Source organism: Rhinolophus sinicus, linkage group LG02 (genome assembly GCF_036562045.2).
Source record: "Rhinolophus sinicus isolate RSC01 linkage group LG02, ASM3656204v1, whole genome shotgun sequence".
Lineage (NCBI taxonomy): Eukaryota > Metazoa > Chordata > Mammalia > Chiroptera > Rhinolophidae > Rhinolophus > Rhinolophus sinicus.
In genome coordinates, this window is record NC_133752.1 from 68,955,331 (window position 1) to 68,975,183 (window position 19,853).

The window sequence follows — 19,853 nt, forward strand, 5'->3', positions numbered from 1 at the left end:
TGATTGATGATGACATGATACGTTAAGTCATTGGCCACGTGGTTGTACTCAGTCTCCAAACTTGCTCAGGGGAGGTGAGGCTGGCCCCAAATTCCACCCTCTAATCACACACAAGGTTGATCTTTCTGGTGACCAGTCCTATCCTGAACTACCTACAAATCCATGTTGGGTCACCTTATTAGAATAAAAAGACACTTCTACACTAGAAATGCCAAAGGTTTTGAAGCTCTGTGCCAGGAACTGGGGACAAAGATCAGATATATTCTTTATCATATCACAGCTCCTTAAAAGTTTATTAAAATATAAACAGTAAGAATTAGAAAAGTCACACCTTTATATTTAAAACATTGCCTGTATTTAAATTTATCAGCTTTCTTTTTTGTACATTGATAATTTTTGGGTTTTCTGAATTTTTAACAAGTCTTATCTGGATAGTCTATTGGAGTAATAATTTTACAAGTTCTTAGTATTGTGTTTCACATGACTAAAGTGCATTGGTTTATATAATTTAATGCTAAGATTATCCAAATTGCACCAAAAAAAGGTCTAAATGGTCCACTTTAAAGAAAATTATTTCCAATTTTTGGTCTATTACAAGAAATAAATTAGAGAAAACAAAATGCTTGCCATACCTTCCTATACTAACAATAGATACTGTAATGCCCCCTGCTGGCCATCACATTGCTAAATTTCGTTAAATTGCTGGGATAGTGAAAATTTTAATTGTGGAAATACGTTTTACTATAGTCCAAACAAAAATAGTTGGTTTTAAGATTATTCTTAAAAGAACAATGTAGTCTTTCACTTGGGAGTTTTAGGCTGAAGATAAGAAAGATCTCCTCTAATAAGATACAGTTTACTAACTATTGAGTTGTGCTTTATTATGTCCAGCTTCACCCTCTGAGTCAAATTGATCTACCTGTGACTGTCCCATACTAGAAAGCAGTGACTTGCAAGAATACCAAGATGTTGAGGTATTTCACCTCATAAATGGAAACAGATATTCGAGATGATTAAGTCAATTTTGTTTCTCCTACCAGAAGAGATAGGTAACTAGATTGTCAGACACAAATTTCTCTTTCGGCAACTGGTCCTTTCTCCTCTGGTAATTTTCCTATTTTATCCTCGCTTGCCTATGCCTCAAACTAGGGAGAAAAAATAAATTTGTTTTCGAACCAATGAAGTCGTCATTCAATTGTCCTGGGCCATTTCTTACTTATTGTACTAGGCATAGCCTAAGAGTTCCATGATTCTTCCCAGTGAGTGTCTTCTTTCATATTGCATTAGTCGTACATTTTTTTTGTGATAATGTATTAGAATTAGATAATTTTTCTCCCCTGATTGGCATCAAATTGGAATTTATGTATTACTCTCTTCAGCCCTCTGCTGGTCTTTTTCTCAAAACGTGACCACCTGGCTGTGGTTTGCAACCCTGGCTGTGCCTGATTATCTATAAAAATATGGTGCTTGAACCCACTCTGCTACCTAGTATACTAGACCAAAATTGCCAGGAGTTCTATATTGGGAACTAATTAGTTATCCAGAGTATGGGGGTCTATGGCTCTATCTGGATTTTTTTTTTTTTAATTGAAAAAGCGGCTCATAGTATACATTTAAGATAGAAAAGAAATTACTTTGAGCATCAGTTTCATGTGTCAACATTCGTAATAAGGAGCAATAGCTACTCCAGTTACAATATTTTGTCAGTAAAATATATGAACTCATAATGAGGTGACCTCTACCTAATTTTACCTGAAACTACCCATCACTTCATTGTGTTATTGTTTCTAAAGAAAGAACATTTGATGTGAATTTTTTTCCTTAAGATAAGTATCCATGTCTTTATACCTCAACACAACTTTCTAAATAGTAGGGTGGCTATTTGTACATCAACAGATTTATATTGCAGGTGTGCCTAAAATCCTTGCCTATTTAAATTTCTTTCACATGTATTTTGCTGCTAGGCTCCTTATGGGTTTATACCTTTGCTTTTTTTTTCATGTCAAACTTTAAAATAACATAATTTCTAGAATGGCTACATTTATCCGCTTTCATATTTTCTGAATATATTCCATATTAATGTGAAAATCATATTGGGGATTGGGGCTTCGACATACGAACTTTGGGGTGACACAATTTAGTCCATAGCAACATCTTATAATAACACTTAAGGAGTTTGTCACAAATGAAAAATCAAAGAATATTGTTTTACCTGTGCCAGGACTTTGTTTTATATCTGTCTCTCTTAGTTCTTCGGACATGTTACTGAACAAGTCATCTTCAGATGCCTCTGCAACAATGATTATATAAACATAAGGAGGTGTGTAATGGTTTGTTTGTTATTCACTTACAGAATTGTGTTTTGAACTCTATTGTTTTCCCTTTTAGGGTGAACCTGATACTAAAGACTGTGGTGGTTTTTGCTTTCCTGTAGTTTAGATTCCCCACCCTTAAACATCTTTTAGTTTTAGGTCACCATCGCTGTCTGGTGTTTAGTCTCCATATTTGGTCTTCTGACATATAACTGATGAAGGCATCTTCAGCTGCATCTCCAGCAGTTATTGTGTGAACGTAATCATGCCACGGCTGTTGGGCTCCTTTATGTCTAGTCAGTTTAATTTTAATGGAGCAGATGGATAGTTCTCTAGCAGACCAGTATCTTTCTTATCTACCAGTGAAACTCTTGAGGACTTCTCACCACTATTTTCCAATCCTAATTTTGTCATTCTTCTCTTTTTACCCTAGACACACAGAGAATTAGGATTGCATCATGCAAGGCAGATACTGAGATTAGTAGAGGTCTGTACGACCATCTTGTCCAGCCTCCCATTTTACAATCAGGTCTAGAGGAGACGGTTGGTTCATGGTTCCAGAGAGACTGAGTTAGAATTTGGGTTTCCTGACTCCCGGTCTAGAAGTCATCCAGTTTATTTCATGCTGTCATGTCTTTGTGTGCATTCTAGCTCAATCCTTAGGGTTAAACTCATTTTAAATAACTGTTTGATGTGTCACAGAAGAACTTACACTTCAAAGACATTCTCATGGGTTTTGTAGTTTTCCGAGTTACAAGTGCCTTTTGCTCTACTCACAGTTTTACCGCACTAAACTTGTTTTAACTTCTGTCTAGAGTTGCGTTTTGTTTATTAAAACTGGTATGTTTCTAAACTTCACTCTGGAAATCCAATTTTGTTTCCTCCTTTTGTATAACTTTGTATTATTCTCTATGTTCTGGAGGAGATCAAATATACATTCGATCTGTTTTATCATAAATTCGGCAATTCACTTGAATAGCTTTTAATGAAATGTATGTAACTTAGACTATATTTATGTTACGCTATTGGACATTTTTATATAGTGTGGCATATTAAGATTACTTTTCTTGTCCTTCCTACCTGTCTGGTTGGCTTCCATTTTTTCAGTCTCACATTCTGTGGCTTGTTGTTCATCTTGGGATTCTTGTTCTTGTGATTCTCCTGTTTGGTTGTGTCTCAGAATAGCATCCAACTCAGTAAAAAATTTCATGCTCTTAGTCATGCCTAGGCCTTGAGCCATTCTTACAATCTTGTATTCATGTTTTAAGTTTTTGTACTTTGTTCTGCACTGCTTCCAGTCTCTCTCTATACCAACTTTCTGAAGCTTGGCCGCAATTTGTTCAAATATCCTTTTATTTCTTACTGTTCCTTCTAATTGTTGTTGTATGTTTTTATCAGACCAGATGCCTATTAGAGCCCTGACTTCTGGTACAGTCCAGTGTTTTCCTCCTTCATTTGCCACAGCTGGAATAAAAGTTGAATTAATAGGGGGTTCCATTATTGATGTAGCGTTACCTAGATCAGGTGAGGAGAGAAAGAGATATCCATGGGTTGCTTACATCAGATAAAATAAATAATTGGATGCAGCATTAGTAAAGAAAGTAATTTTCTTCAGGAGACAGAATAACAAATCATGGCTTAGCTTTTCTCTTCAACTAATGGGGAAATAAAGGACAGAACCTGAGTCTGCTCTTTATCATGACAGTGACTGAATTTAATAAAGTTGTTTATAATTAGCCACATTTTGAACATCTTTTTTCTCTGTCATTTCTCTTCCATTCCACTCTTCTAATATGTCAGTATACAATGAAAGCAGAATTATATAATTTTGTAATATTGTACAAAGCAATATAATTAAATAAGAAAATGGCTCATCCAAGATAATTTTTGTTTTGTCATAGGACAGGGGGGAACTGTTTCCTTTCCTCCTGTTTCTTTATCTCATGGCTGTCGTTACCTACATATCAGAATCTCCTGGGCAGTGTTTGAAAACCGCTGCTCGAGGGCCACCGACTCCTCCCCACGTTGTGATTCTACTGCACAGTCAGGGTTGAGAACCAAAACTATTCATAAGTGAAGGGCTTGGGTGAGCCTCATTAAAACAGTCTGCATTTTACTCCTTGTGAAAATAAAAGATGTCTCATTGGTCAAAAACCAAATGCCATCTTAAGTGAAAAGTTATGTTCCTTTAATGCAAAAAAATGTGTCAGAAACTTCACAATGTCTTGTTCCTGTGCAGAATATTAGAATATCTCTACTTATAAATCCGTTAATACAGCACAGTGCCTTTGTGTTAGATTTCTAGCAGTTTTGCAGTTCATTTTATGGTAATGACATTACTTGACCTTATATTGGTTATTTTAACAACTGTATTATCTTGTGTGTTTTTTTAGAGTTCATGTTCATGTTTAGTAAAAAGGTAGTTCAAACCCTAGCATATATAATGTAAGTCATTAAAAAACACTTTTTAGCATTTTCCTGAGGTAGAGAGTTGTTCTTATTGGTGATTTATTTAATGTCTTTGTTTTGAAATGCTTTTCAGTATTTTTCCTTATTGGGGATAATTTTCAGTAAGAATTTAGAAGCAAAAAGGGGATTAGTGTTGACTTTAATTGGGTGAATAAAATCATCCTTGACCTCATTATGGATGTGATATTATTTAGTTTCAAATGTAAAATTTTGTTTGTGTGTGAGGCTCCCAGAATGCTAAGTGATATGCTCATTAAATTTTAAGGAACTACTATGCGTAATTTTGCCCATCAGATTTCTCATTATATTTAAAGAACAAAGGTTGGAAATTTGAAGGGTTAATATTTCTTGGCAATCTACATTTTGTTAAAGAAATCATTTGCTTTAAAAATGAGTTTTTTAGTATATATTGGTAAAACAGAGGGAAATATAAGTTAATCCTAAGTGTTTCTACCAGGAAAAATCGTCCATTTACCCAGATTAGAAGACAATCTTACTTTCCAATTTGAAATTGGATCAGTTTCATTATATTTTTGGCCCCATCATACTATACCTGGTTCCACTGGTCTGACATGAGAAACCAAAAGTAAAGGATTTCCTGAGATGTCTTCCTTATCTTTTTTGCCTGGAAAGAACAGAATTCCTTTTAGAAATAATAGTAAGGAAAATAAAAATTGGATTAACATAATGGATAATGCTAGTAGCTTGAGCTTAATTTGATCATATTCATGAAGAAATATAGATTTGTGATGGACACATTTTGTAACAAAGTGGTATTCTATGGTTTAAATACATATGTATATAAAGATAAATTAATTGATTACATCTCATTGACATGGTTTATCTTGAACTTCTACTAGAACTGTGCTAATTTTGTAAGTTTCTAGAAATGGTGTGGTTAGTTTTCAAGATAAATTACATTTTTAAAATGGAGTGTTCTCTTTATATTTGTATTTTAGGTGCTTTAACATAGTAGGCACTTGATAAATGATGCTAACAATGTAAAAGAGAGGTCTTGCAATGACAGCGTCAGAAAATCTTGTTTCATTGGCATCTGTGGTCAGACAGCTAAGAGTTTTTTTGTATATGTGTGTGTGTGTGTGTGTATATGTAATATTTACAGAGGATGCTAAAAAATGTGCACACATTTTAAGATCTCTTAAAATGTGTATATAGTTTTTTGGCACCTGTGGTATACCATATACATATATATACACACACATACATGCGTAAACATATAGCATATACATATACCATATATATATATATATATATATATATATATATATAAAATATATAAGGTATGATCAAACAATATGGTGAATGTTTAAATGTTTAAGTAAAGTTATGATTAATTCTGGGTATAATTTTGCAAGTACATTTAATGTTGTAGTTTTTCTTGTTATTATAATGCCTAAACAATTACAATATGTAATTTTGAAAAAGACCCTTTTTACCAAATAAATTGGTGCATTATTAATGTATACATACGTATATGGTAGAGAACTGCTTTGTATTTCTACCCTGATACATATTCTTTGGAGCACAATTTTGTTAATAAACATCTAGTATTTACAGCACTTGTTAAGAACCATGAAAAATTGTTGAGCAATTAGAACCTTTATTTTCTCCTTTGACTTTGTACTCCCCAGTGGTGCAGATAGATCCCCTAGGCCTTCCCATGTGTTTGTTACCCTGCCTCCAGCCTAGCTTTTGGCTTTCCTCTCTGTATCATCACCTAAAAAGACTAATTAATGCAGGAAATGAGATGCAGAGTGCCTGATCAATTTACGGTTTTTAGAAGCAGCATTTTTTCCCCAGATAACAAAAGTGCTATTTGTTGGAGAAAATTTGAAAAGTGCAGTGAAGCAAAAAAAAAAAATCAAAATGAATAAATTTTTTTCATAATTCCAGTACCCACAACTAAGAATTTTACCTGCCATTTTATTTGGAGATTTTCGTTTGTATCTATATATTCATCTACATACTCAACCTTATTTAGAGGTCACATAGTACAGAAGTCAGAAGCACAGATTTTAGAGTCAGATTATGTTCTAATCCTAGCTGTACCTCTACTCTCTGTGTGACATTGGGCAAGTTATTTAACTTTTGTTTCATCAGTGTCCTCATCTGTAAAGTGCAAATGATAATCATAGTACCTGATTTATAGGATTGTTGTGGAAGCCTAATAAATGAGATCATTCATGTCAATGCTTAGGACAGTGCCTGGCATGTTAGTTAGAACTCAGACAGTATCATCTGCCGCTATTGCTCATCATTGTCATAAGTAGAAGTGGTACTAGTACTAATAGCATTTAATGTGTTGTCAGACTGAACTCATGGATTCTTTTGAGATGTTATATTAATGTTCATTAACCTTATCAATGGGATAGATTTAAGTCCATACCTTTTTCTATTCCAGGGGTCAGGAGAGTGCTGGTATTGTCACCAGTGATGGGAATCCAGTACCAACATTCAGAACACACAAGGTATATATGAACGTTAAAGAAAAGCTGATCATAAAGATAACAATAGCCAGATGATAACTAGTATATGGAGGTGGGGGAAGGAAATTTGAATAAATAATTTGCATTTAGAAGTAATACTCTTTGGATCAACCGTTTCTATTTTCAATTTAGGATGCGTTTCTTTCCCAGTGATAGTTGCTAGACTGACTCAAAAAGATCATTTATTTAAATACTTGAACATGCTTTGAATTTTTAAAATGCAAATAATTTTGTTTATTATATTTGACAAATTTCATTGCTTAATACATCTGTTCTTCAATGTTTCAACAAAGAGTATCTCATAAAACAAGCACTTCAACATTGTGAATGTATTAAATGCCACTGAATTGTTTTCTTTAAAATGGTTAATTTATTGTTATGTGAATTTCACCTCAGGTTTTAAAAGTGCTTTACAGTTCTTACAATTAGGTTAGTCTTTTTTTCTTTAACATTAGAATTCTGAAGCACAGAGAAATTCAGTGTACTACGGTGTACACTGTCTAATTTGGGATTGCCTGAGCAGAGGCTTATAAAAGCCTCTACCGACTAGCCCATCAGTCTGTTTTTTCTAAAATGTGCTTTTACTTTGACTTTGCAAGGGACTTGGTCTTATAAATCACGTCTTTACTGAAGACAATTTGAAGAAATTATATACTTCAAATCTTGGAATTGGACACACGAGGTATGCCACTACAGGAAACTGTGAATTAGAAAATTGTCAGCCCTTTGTTGTTGAAACACTTCATGGGAAAATAGCTGTGGCACATAATGGTGAATTGGTCAATGCTGCTCGATTAAGGAAAAAGGTAAGTTTTTTTTTAATGCATTTTCATGATTGGGATAAATTAATGACAAGAAGTTATTGAGGATCTTGGTAAAGCATATTATCTAATTGTTGCCACCTGTTACCTAACTGCAAAGACCGGCTATCAGAGGCTATCAGAATTACTTATCGGGAGTACTTGGTACAATTACAGATTCTAAAATATCACCCTAGAGTCTGGGGTGGCGGGTGCTGAGTCTACATTTTAATATGCTCCTAAGGTGATTCTGATGCACTGCTTTAGAGATTTGGAAAAACTGATTTATGGTTGCTATTACAGGCACAGAGAAATGAGGGTTTATGGAGTCTTGCTATCACTTTAACTTTGTCCTTATGTTATGCTTTTAAGCTTAAGAAGAAAATGAAATATATATACTTGCAGATGACAAATATAAGAAAAAGTGATTTGGAAACAATTATATGACACAGCCTGAGAAAAGGGCAAAAAGAGTTACAATGCATTTTCTTCATAGCATGTTCTTTGGAGCTTTCTGTATGAATGGTGCCTTTGCTTTCATCCATAATTTCATCTCCCACCCCCTTTTTTTTTTACTATTTGGTATTTTTATATTCTTGATAGCTTCGTATTTATCCATTCCTGCCATTCAGTAATTGATGCCAAGTTTCTTCATTTCATTAAATTCCAGTAATCTTGATTTGGTAACGTTGGAAATAAAAACCTAAAGTGGTATATTAAAATAGGATGGTTACACACACACACACACACACACATTAACTCCTTAGCACTCTAGAACCAGGCATTTCATATGGGATAAATAGTTACACAAGTTGAACAATAAGAATTGGTGGGTGGAAAAAATTAGAACCCAATCCTACGCTTCTGTACTACTTGTCCTTCTATTTTTGATTCTAGCTTTAGTTTAATTTTCCAGAGCTTTATCCTTCCTGCCCTCTTCTTAGGCTCTGGCAGTCTAAATGACAATCATATGTTTTTATGCCCCAAAATAAAATTTTTTTTTAATTCAGATAATCAGAAAAGTATAAATATGAAATAAAAATTAATTTAAAAAAACCACTTAGAGATAACGACTAAAAGTTCAATTTCAAACAATACCTAGGTCATTATTTCTCGATACAACCCCTTACCCCGATGCTAGATTCACCTCTCCACATTCAGATGCCTACTGACAATGTTCCGTGGTGTCTGTATAAACTCAGCCTCTTCCTGTCGGTGTGATGCCATTGTCCTGGTAGGTCTTGCTCAGAACCTTGTAATCATCGCAGCACACTCCACCAATTTTTATTACATTCCGCACTTAATTGTATAGTACAGTCGATTCCTTTTTTATTGTTCTGTCAGTGATAATCAATGAGCCAACAAACCTGGCCTGAGCGTCCCTACTGTAGTGTGCCACTCTTATGGGAATGTGTTCTATTTGTCAGGGTGTCAAGGGTTGAAAAAGTTAGAACCGCAATCCCAAATCCTTATGCCTTCTTAGCGCCCTCCCGCATCCCCACTGCAGGTCTACATTCCTTCAAACTTAGTTTTCAAAAGCTTTTTTATACACCTCCTAAAGCACTTGTTTTTTTTCTGCTTGAGAACCTTCAGAGACTCCATTGCTTCCAGCAGCCGTTCATTATTATATACACACACCATTAGCAGCATGAAGGATGTTCGTAACTGATCAACCACGCAGTGCCTGATCTCTTTCTATTATGGCGGGCTACTGGGTCGGGGGTGAGGTGGAGCGTCCTCTCTAATGATATGATTACACTTTTCTGCCTTTGAAATAGCTTCTGCGTCATGGTATTGGTCTGTCAACAAGTTCTGATAGTGAAATGATTACCCAGTTGCTGGCATATACCCCTCCTCAGGAACGAGATGACACCCCAGACTGGGTAGCAAGGTAATTGTAAAATCAAGCTTGCAGCTCTGATAACGAGAGCTTTATTTAGCATGTGTTTAAAAATGAAATTATTCATTCAATTATTTAATTAATTCCAGGATTAAAAACTTAATGAAGGAAGCGCCTGCAGCATACTCCCTTCTTATAATGCACAGAGATGTTATTTATGCAGTACGAGATCCTTACGGAAATCGTCCTCTATGCATTGGTCGTCTTATTCCTGTATCTGATATAAATGATAAAGGTAAGGAACTTGAGAAGGAATTTAATTTCATAGTGCTGCTCCAAGTCATTGTTCTGTTGGTATATCCTGAAATCATTAGGTATAGGAAGCTTATGAGTGAGAAGGGGCTAGGTGTAAAAAAAAAAAAAAAAAAAAATATCAATAATTTTTAAGTACATTCCCTTGGGTATTTCTGAGGGTGAGCCACTCTTAATATGTTTAATGAACATTCTTATTTTGTCTTCTCTGAATTGCCCATTCATATCCTTTGCCCAGCTTTTTTATTTGTGTAGTATGATTTCAGTGATTTTCTTTTTGACTCATCAGATGTCCTGTTTGAGCCAGGAAATCATAATCTTTGAAGGAATCTTGGGATCATTAATTTTATCTTTGGCTCAAGTCAAATGAGTATCCATATACTCTTAAAGTCATAGAAATGGATATTCTGTGAGGGATTTATTTATTTATTTATTTTTAACTTTTACAAAAGTTTACTGAGTTTGAGGGGTTTTTATTGTTATTATTGATCTATTTGGTGTTTAACTGTTGTCTTGAAGTAGGTAACCTCTTTTAAAATTTCTTGAATCCTTTAACTGACTTGTCTTGTGCTTTACAGAGAAAAAATCTTTAGAAACTGAAGGATGGGTGGTGTCTTCAGAATCTTGTAGCTTTTTATCTATTGGTGCAAGGTAAGTTTTATCTCATTTTAGCATATTAACTTTTTCCACATCAATAAAAGAATTTATTTTTACCTGAAAGTTTTCTTTCTGATGTCTCTTAGAAGACATACTTATAAATGTGTTTTCTTTTGGCCATGGTGCTCTGCAGTTGCACTGACTTTAATGTCCCGGTAATACCTTCTAATCCGAAACTGGCACCTTGCTTTCAAAATGCCATGAGACTTATTTTAGAAAAGAAGAATTCTTCTCGGCAAGGAATAATTATTATCAAAATAATTTAAGCCAGGATAAAAATGTTCTCCTTAGCTTTTATTCTTTAAAAAAAAATCAATAAAACTTAGGGGTTGTTGTTGGTTATTTTTGTTGTTGTTGTTTTTTTTTAAATTGTAAGTTAGAATTTAAGGGTAACAGATTTACAGGAATTACTACTGGAAGAATATTACTTGTTTATTTTTAAAGGCCATCTCTAGAATTGAACCATTTTTCCTTTATAAGGGAAGGCACTCTGTGTGTACTTTATAACAGATATTATTATCAGCCTTAAGGACTGATTTATTTAAAGTCTTCTTTCTTTAACATTGTTTCCCAAGATATTTCCGTGAAGTCTTGCCTGGAGAAATTGTGAAAATATCCAGACATGATGTCCAAACTCTTGATATTATATCAAGGTCTGAAGGAAACCCAGTGGCTTTTTGTATCTTTGAATATGTTTATTTTGCAAGACCAGATAGTATGTTTGAAAGTAAGTGAAATATCTTTATTGGCATAAGTCTGTTGTTTATCTCATTGAAACATGGCAGTTCTTGGCCCAAAGGCTTGCCTGGTTCTTTGAAAGCACATAGTTACATGTTGTAGATATGGGACTGAGCCTGTAAGTCGTAAGATCACTTTTTTTTCCTATTATCTGACTCTTAGATTTTGTTTTTCTTTTAGGAGTAAGGATGATGATTTTTCAGATCTGTGTTAAGGTCAATTTTTTAAAAATAGCGAATTCCCCAGTTTATGTCTTTTCCCTTTAGTGTTTTTGTATGTCTTGCTTTTCTTTTTGTACTCCATCTATAGAATTCTAGCAAGCTAGGTCCTTAGAATAGTGATAAGCCGTTTTATATTATACTAAGTGAAAATAATCTATTTTCTTTTCCAAACATTCCAGACCAAATGGTTTACACAGTAAGATACCGATGTGGTCAGCAGCTGGCAATTGAAGCCCCTGTGGATGCAGATTTGGTTAGCACTGTGCCGGAATCTGCCACACCTGCTGCTCTCGGTTACGCAGGAAAGGTATTTTTTCTTAATTAACATTCAGTGACTTGTTCTTCTAGCAGTGGAATTAGAAATCCTGTGTATAAAGAGGAACTCAGTTTATAGTAAGAAAAAAGAAAATGTTGTTTCCTGCACAAGAATTTCTCATATTCCAGCCTTTTTATTCCATAGTGCTCTTTTAGTGGAGTCCACAAAAATATTTACCTGAAAGCTAGGAAAATTATCTCCTTTATTTTAAAAAGACAACATTATGAATGTATATAGGATTAGTGGTATTTATTATTTAGTGGTGTTTATTATTAAAACCCACTTCTTGAAGTACCCTCATGAGCCACTGGTATATTTGTTCCTTATTGAGCATGGGTGATAATAAAGCCATTTATGTTCATTTGTATGATATTTAGTACTGCGCTTAATTTCCTTTTTCATAACCAGGTAGATTATAAAACTATAGTAATCCTGGGGTATAATACCCAACATTCACAATGTTGGGAAGTTTTGTTTATACAGTTTTAAAAGAAATAATGTGCACACATTTTAGAGAAGTATTACTTTGAAAGATGGATAAGTCACCACCTGTTCCTCAAAAAGCATCTCCTTAGTCTACTGGTTTTAATTCCTTTCTTTCTGCTAGTTTTCAAATCAGTGAATTTTTCTAACAGTAATTTATTCTTTGTCATGTCTTGACATGCGCTTCCAAGATAGAGAAATAATATTTAAGAGAGAAGTATTACAAATTCTAGCAAAATGAATTGGTTTTCCCACCAAGTATATTACTTTCAATGATTTTTCTTTTTGCCTTTTCCCCCGTACAGTTTAAATAATAAAGGAAAATTGTAATCGGATAATGGAGAGTTCAGAATAACAACCATATTTAAAATATTTTATGTGCATATTATAATGGAAGCCTGACCTAGAGAAAATAGGAACCTAGAGCTCTCTGTATATTGCTGCTCATTGTCTTTTTATTTCTTTTCTATCAGTGTGGACTTCCATATGTGGAGGTGCTATGTAAAAACCGATATGTAGGAAGAACCTTCATTCAGCCAAACATGAGGTTAAGACAACTTGGTGTTGCAAAAAAGTTTGGAGTATTGTCGCAGAACTTTAGAGGCAAAAGAATTGTTCTTATAGATGATTCCATTGTGAGAGGTAATACTATCTCACCCATAATCAAATTGCTCAAAGAATCTGGTGCAAGAGAGGTAAGTAATATTAAAACTATCCTAAAGCACCAATAATTAACATATGATACTGGCATAAAAATTATAGTTCATCAGTGAATGAAAGTAGATAGTTCAGTATATTAATTTGCATTTTTCAAATCAAGCTCATTCAGGAATAACTGTGGCAACGTGGAAAACATGTAATAACCACTCACTACATACTAAATTAATCTTTAATAGAGTAAAAACTCAATATAAAAGCTTAACATTTTTTAAAAAATTAATTTAAAAACTGACAAAACCCACAAAATAAAATACTTTTTAAATTTGTAGCGTATTGATTACTTTCTTTTTTTGAAGATGTAGAACCAATCTTAGTGTAACAAATTTGACACACTAGGTTTCATTTTTAAATTTCTAAGCTTTATTCTAATTCTAAATATTTCAGTAATTCATATTATAGAAGTGAGAGGTCATTTATAATTAATAGTTGAGTGGATTTAAAAAATAAAATCAATTGTAGGATAAAATGGTATGGAAAGTAGTTTGACAGTATAGAGAAAGCTTCAAAGATAATTATGATTATGGTTTTCTATCCTTTTTTATGACTAATTATGATTATGATAATCTCTTTGAAATTCTGTGAAAATCATGTTATAAAAACAAAAACGTATGAAGTAAATTCAACATCTATTATAGTAGTAAAAAGGAATAGACAAAAACAAAAGAACTGGAAATAGCTTAGAATTGGAATATCCAGCAGAAAATCATAAAGATGGATACATCCGTATGATGAAATATGATGCAGCCATTAAAAACTATAATGAAGACTGCATAACATGAGAAAACCTTTGTTGTTAAAAGAATGAAAGTAAATGTGGACAACAATTACAGCCATATAAATGTACCTGACAAAAGGCACCCAATAATAATGACAAAAATAGCCCTTTGCAATAGTAAGGTTTTTGTTATATCCTGGTAGTTGGTATTTTTCTTTCTAAAATGGTAAAACGAGAAGGGTAAAGGTGTCACTCAAGTGTTACAAGAGAAAATAAAGGTGGTCCTAGGAGTATAAAGTTATTAAATGATGAGAAATAGGAGATCAGAAGAAAGAAATGGCCTTGTTAATAGGTGACAGAAGGAAATCATGGGCAGCTCTGTAAAAAGAAGCCTCCTTTACAAGTGGCTGATAATTTGGAATTCTTGTTTAGGACACTTTGAGTCTAGAGTAGGGCTGCTGAAGTTGTATTCTTTGGTAATGAATTCTAAAAGTAGTTCTGACTGAACACTAGAGTTCTGCATGTATACCACATGAATTTTCAGGATTCTTTTTCGTCTGTTATTCAATGAAAGAAATTTTGTAGTTTGCTTTATTTCTCATATGTTGTTATTAAATATTTTGTAAAACAGTTTTGTGTTACATTTGTCAGTGACAGAATTTTGCATAATTATTCGTTCAATGAATGTTAAAATAATGAATGTGTAAAATGATTTCTTTTCAAGGTACACATTCGAGTAGCTTCACCACCAATTAGGTATCCATGCTTCATGGGAATCAACATACCAACAAAAGAAGAGCTTATTGCCAATAAACCAGAATTTGAGCATCTTGCAGAATATCTAGGTGGGTATTAACATTTCTATAAACTTGATTCATTTATTAACAGAGAAAATCCAAAGTTTGTCAGTCTTTACACTTTTCATTAAAAAGTTCAATATTTGTTAAAAGATGTTGTGTATGTTGAGCAGATACACAGTGAGAGTGCCTGCTGTGTGTCGACACCATAGTAAATTCTGTGTTGGAAAGCTAGGTCAAGGTAAGATCAGAGGAGAAGAAAGGAAGTGTTTCCAGGTAGAGGAAACTGTAAGCATATCAGATAAAGCTTCTCAAAGGTCAGATCCCAAGAAAAACAAAAACAATTTTACCATAGATTCTAATAGAATAATTTGGATGTGAGTACAAGTAAAAAAATGAAAAGCTTATGTAGACTTATCTTTAATAATGTGATCAGGAGACTTGGGGATCTAGGTTCTCCTGGGTAAGACATTTGCCTTTTAAATTCAGGTGAGATATAAACTATTTAAATATCACATAGGTGTTCAGCCACTGTGCTTTGGTACCTCCCATGGTTTCTTTATGGCTGGTGTTTCTTTTGACTGGTCATGCCTGAGCCTTACCAATGAAATATTTTGAATATCACCCAATTGATATAATACTGTGAGCACTCACCCTTCCAGGAATATATCTATATTGTCATAATACTGTCACAAAAACTGTCCAATTAGGCAGTGTTTTCTTTTATCTGAGAGATGAAAAATAGACTTAGGGAAAGTAAGTGACCTTGAGCATAAATTGGAACCCAGATCTGGACTTCAAAATCTATTTTCTTAATCATGAAAATTACTACTGAAGCCTTTGAATCCATTCTAGACTTGAAGCCTGCACTGCTATTTCAAATTATATTATCCCTTAAGTTCCAATTTAAAATTGAAAAAAAAAAAAATAAAGTCCCTGAGTTTTATTGAGTTAAGGGGTTTATTGAGTTTTTTAAAGAGAGGGTAAAGGAGAACTTTTATCCTGGCTTAAATTTTTCTGTTTGTCACTATTCTCTGTGGAGGCAGTTCTTCCTTTCCACAAGAAGTCTCATGTCCTTTTTCCTTTTTCCTTATTCCTTTTTCTTTTTCCCTCTTAGGAGCAAACAGTGTTGTGTATCTGTCAGTAGAAGGACTGATTTCATCTGTACAAGAAGGGACAACATTTGAAAAACAGAAAGTGAAAAAGCGAGATACGATTCAAGAAAATGGGAATGGTCTGGACTGCTTTGAAAAGACCGGTCATTGTACAGCTTGTCTCACTGGAAAATACCCTGTGGAATTGGATTGGTAGCTGGTAGGGGTAGATATAATGTTTCAAGGTATAAAGTTGGTCAAGAAGTTATTTATAGTGGTTACATCTTATCCATTTCCTATTAACTCAGTTGGTATAATGCCACATGGTTATGTTTACCTTTATACATGGTTATGTTTACCTTTATAAGTTTTGAGATTTTTTTTCTGAAAGGGTACCAAAGTGCTATGCTTTATTTAATAAACCTAGATAAATATTTTGGTGTTATCTAGGAATTTGGATGATCCTTTCAGTTTTATTTAGTAGTTTAGTACTTTGAGGCTATAAATTATGAGATCGTCAACAATAATGCAAAGGATAGGTAAATTTTCTGTTTTAGAGGGGATTGCCAGATACTATACCTTACCACAAATTCTTATAGAATTTTGTGGAGTGTTTCTTGAGTTGCTGAAATTCAGTTATGGAATATTTTCATAACTGAACCTTGTTAGTTACATATAAGACAACAATATTGGTATTCTTTTTTTATACAAGGATTCGCTAGTCTTTTTCACCTGGTTAGAGAAGGCAGGTGGTAAGTGGCACTTGCCAGTTCCATGATTGAAAGAATTTGCAACAAATTAGACTAAGACTATGCAAACAGGACAGGTGAATTCAATACGACATTTCATGCAAGTCTTAAATCCATTATACCCCTCTAGAGTTCTAATTGTAGTTATGACCTTGGCTTCCCTAACTTGAGACAAATCTTTTTTTAAAATGCCTTTTTGTGCCTCACTTTTCCCCACCTGTGCAATGGGGTATTTCATCACTAAAATAATAAGAGTGTGAATAAGTGTCACACTTTGGGCGGTTAGAGCCATTATTTCACCCATCAATTTTAAGATAGTGCATGATTATTACCTTTTGAAATGTTGGCTATTAGTCTGCAGTTGAGATTTCATTATGATGAAGGGAGACATACAGTTTAGTAGTGCTTTGCCACCTGCCTTTGAGATTCCCTAAGAATGATTGTAAAAATATGTCTGTGGAAAAAATTTTCTTACATTTGACTAGAAAGTGTGATCCATACTATTTAGTTCCCTTATAGTATAAAGCCCAGCAAGTAACCTAGTACATTTGAAGTAAAAAATAAATTTTTAGATTCTAATCTTTAACCCTGAATTTGATTTAATTATGTGCTTTTTGAATGAAGTACTTGATCACTTGCAAGCATATATACATCTACATGTATATACATACCACTGCAAATGGTCAAGTAGAAACACTGTAGGGGCCAATTTTATTAAAGGGTCAAGGAGACAACAACTTTCTTGGAATTAGCATACCCGTCTAATTCCAAACCTCACCTGTTGCTTCTACTTAGTTTTATTGGGACTAATGAATTTGATTTTTTTTTAATTTTTCTCTTGTAACATCTGGGTTTAAAATTTTAAGACAACCTGCCCCCAACTCCTGTTTATGTAAGATTTTTAAAACATATAGTGTATGTTTCTGTGTTATTAAGTTACCATAATTTGATGTATATAGTTTCCAAATCCATTTGGAAATTTAGTATTTATTAATAACTGAAATCTTTTGTCTTCATTTGGTATATATTCTCACATGTTATATAATGGTAGGCCAAGGTGAAATTGTGACAGCTCTTTAAGCTCACATACAGCCAGGCAGCCAGTGGGTCAGGTAACCCTGTGGCAGTGACGCAAACAAATTGGCATTTAAATAAAGCCCTGGGATCATTTGAGTACATAGCCTCTTGTCTTAAATGTATTTCTCACAGCAGCGTGACAGAGGCAAGAGTTGTGGGTCAGTTTTGAACAGCCTTACTTATATTTGATTTTTAAAAATGAGACTCAGGGAAAGTACTAAACCAAAATCTCTTATTTGACTTGTGTTTTCCATAGTGTTTATTTTGTTTTTCATAGTTTTTATTTTGTTTTATTGAAATGCTTTTATAAAGGAATATGGCACTATGGCAGTTTGGTAATTCTACAAATTTCTTAATGTTTCTCCATCATGGCCTTCATTTCACAAGTTTTTGAAGTCTGAATTACAGTTTTTTTACCAATTTAATCTGAAATGTTGTTCAGCTGCTTTAAACTTACATAAGTAGAGTATCGTAAACTTCAAAGAAGATGAAAAATGTGTTTTCACAGTATCTATATTGTGAACTAAACTAAGCCTACTTTTTTGTGACTTCATTGTGATGTGTTGGTGACAAAAATATGTAATTAAGTATGTTTAAATGTGTGTGCGTGCTTTTCTTTGTGTGACATTTAGTTAGTGCATTACGGTGGACAGCAGAGTGACCGTCACATGTAGGCTCCATACTTGGCACTGGCTAATCAGATCTCATTTCTCTGATTCAGGCCTTTTAATGAATAGGCCATCTTTTATGAACCAGCGAGAACTGCTGACTGAGTAGGAGGGACAAATAAAGTAATTCTAAATGCAGTGCTAAGTATGCACTACGATAGTGGCAAGTTCTGTGGAAGCACTAGTGGGATTGGTGAGTGTCAGAAGAGGAAGCTTACTTTCCGTGTGTGTGTGTATGTGTGTTGGGGGAATTCTATTTTTTAATCAAAATAGCTAAATGAATAAACTGGTATATCCAGACAACGGAATATTATTTAGTCCTACAAAAAATGAGCTATCAAGCCATGAAAAGATAGGGAGGAAACTTAAATGTGCGTTACTGAATGAAAGAAGCCAATCTGAAAAGGCTACATACTGTATAATACAACTATATGTCATTTTGGAAAAGGCAAAACTATGGAGAAAATAAAAAAATCAGTGATTGCCAGGAGTTGTGGGGATAAACAGGTGGAGCACAGAATTTTTAGGACAGTGAAAACGACAGTTGACCCTTGAGCAACATGGGTTTTGACTGTATAGGTCCACTTATATGTGGATTTTTTTTTTCAATAAATACAGGAAAAATATTTTTCTTATTGGCTGTTTATGTTATCAGTAAGGCTTCTGGTCAGCAGTAGGCTATTAGTAAAGGTTTTGGGAAGTCAACAGTTATAGGTGGATATTTGACTATGTGATATTTGATATGTTATAGGGAAGTTTGTACCCCTAACCCCCACTATTCTCGAGTCAACTGGACCCTGTGTAATTGTGGATGCATGTCATTATACATTTGTCCAAACCCAGAGAATCTACAACACCAAGAGTGAACCGTAATGTAAAATGTAGACTTTGGGTGATATGATGGGTCAGTGTAGGTTCATCACTTGAAATAAATGTACCACTTTATTGGGGAATCTTGCTAATGGGGGAGGCTTTGCCTCTGATGTGGCAGTGGGTATATGGAGTCTCTGTACCTTTCGTCCAATTTTGCTGTGAACCTAAAACTGCTCTATAAAATAGTCTATTTAAAAATAAAGATACCAGAGTCCCACCTCTAAAAAACAAAAAGTAATCAAAATAATACATGCATAGACTTTAGAAGTTAGAAAACAAAGAGGTCACCAGCCTCTCCAGTCCTCTAGTGCATCCACATTTAAATACTTTTCTGTTTTAACCTATATATTTTAAATAATTGACTCATACATTTTCTTACTGTACCGATTTTAGATCTTATCTCTTTCTCCTGTCCTGGAATCTAGCAAAGTCTGCTTTAATAGGTAGCCTTAAACCATTCAATCATTTTAACGTTATTGCCTTTAGAAAATCTTTCCCTAGAGCA

General features: G+C 33.9%; 1 protein-coding gene across 1 annotated transcript in view; it reads left to right on the forward strand.

The window, feature by feature from the left end:
* Positions 1–18,405, forward strand: part of PPAT (phosphoribosyl pyrophosphate amidotransferase) — a 28,438-nt gene extending 10,033 nt beyond the window's left edge. Inside the window, exons 2-11 of the mRNA XM_019740095.2 lie at positions 7,204–7,270; positions 7,888–8,094; positions 9,867–9,979; positions 10,078–10,223; positions 10,819–10,891; positions 11,473–11,624; positions 12,036–12,163; positions 13,129–13,350; positions 14,815–14,935; positions 16,005–18,405. Of these exons, the coding sequence (XP_019595654.1) occupies positions 7,204–7,270; positions 7,888–8,094; positions 9,867–9,979; positions 10,078–10,223; positions 10,819–10,891; positions 11,473–11,624; positions 12,036–12,163; positions 13,129–13,350; positions 14,815–14,935; positions 16,005–16,198 (1,423 nt within the window). The 3' untranslated portion in view covers positions 16,199–18,405. The remainder of the gene's footprint in view (positions 1–7,203; positions 7,271–7,887; positions 8,095–9,866; positions 9,980–10,077; positions 10,224–10,818; positions 10,892–11,472; positions 11,625–12,035; positions 12,164–13,128; positions 13,351–14,814; positions 14,936–16,004) is intronic.
* The last annotated feature ends 1,448 nt before the right edge of the window (positions 18,406–19,853 follow it).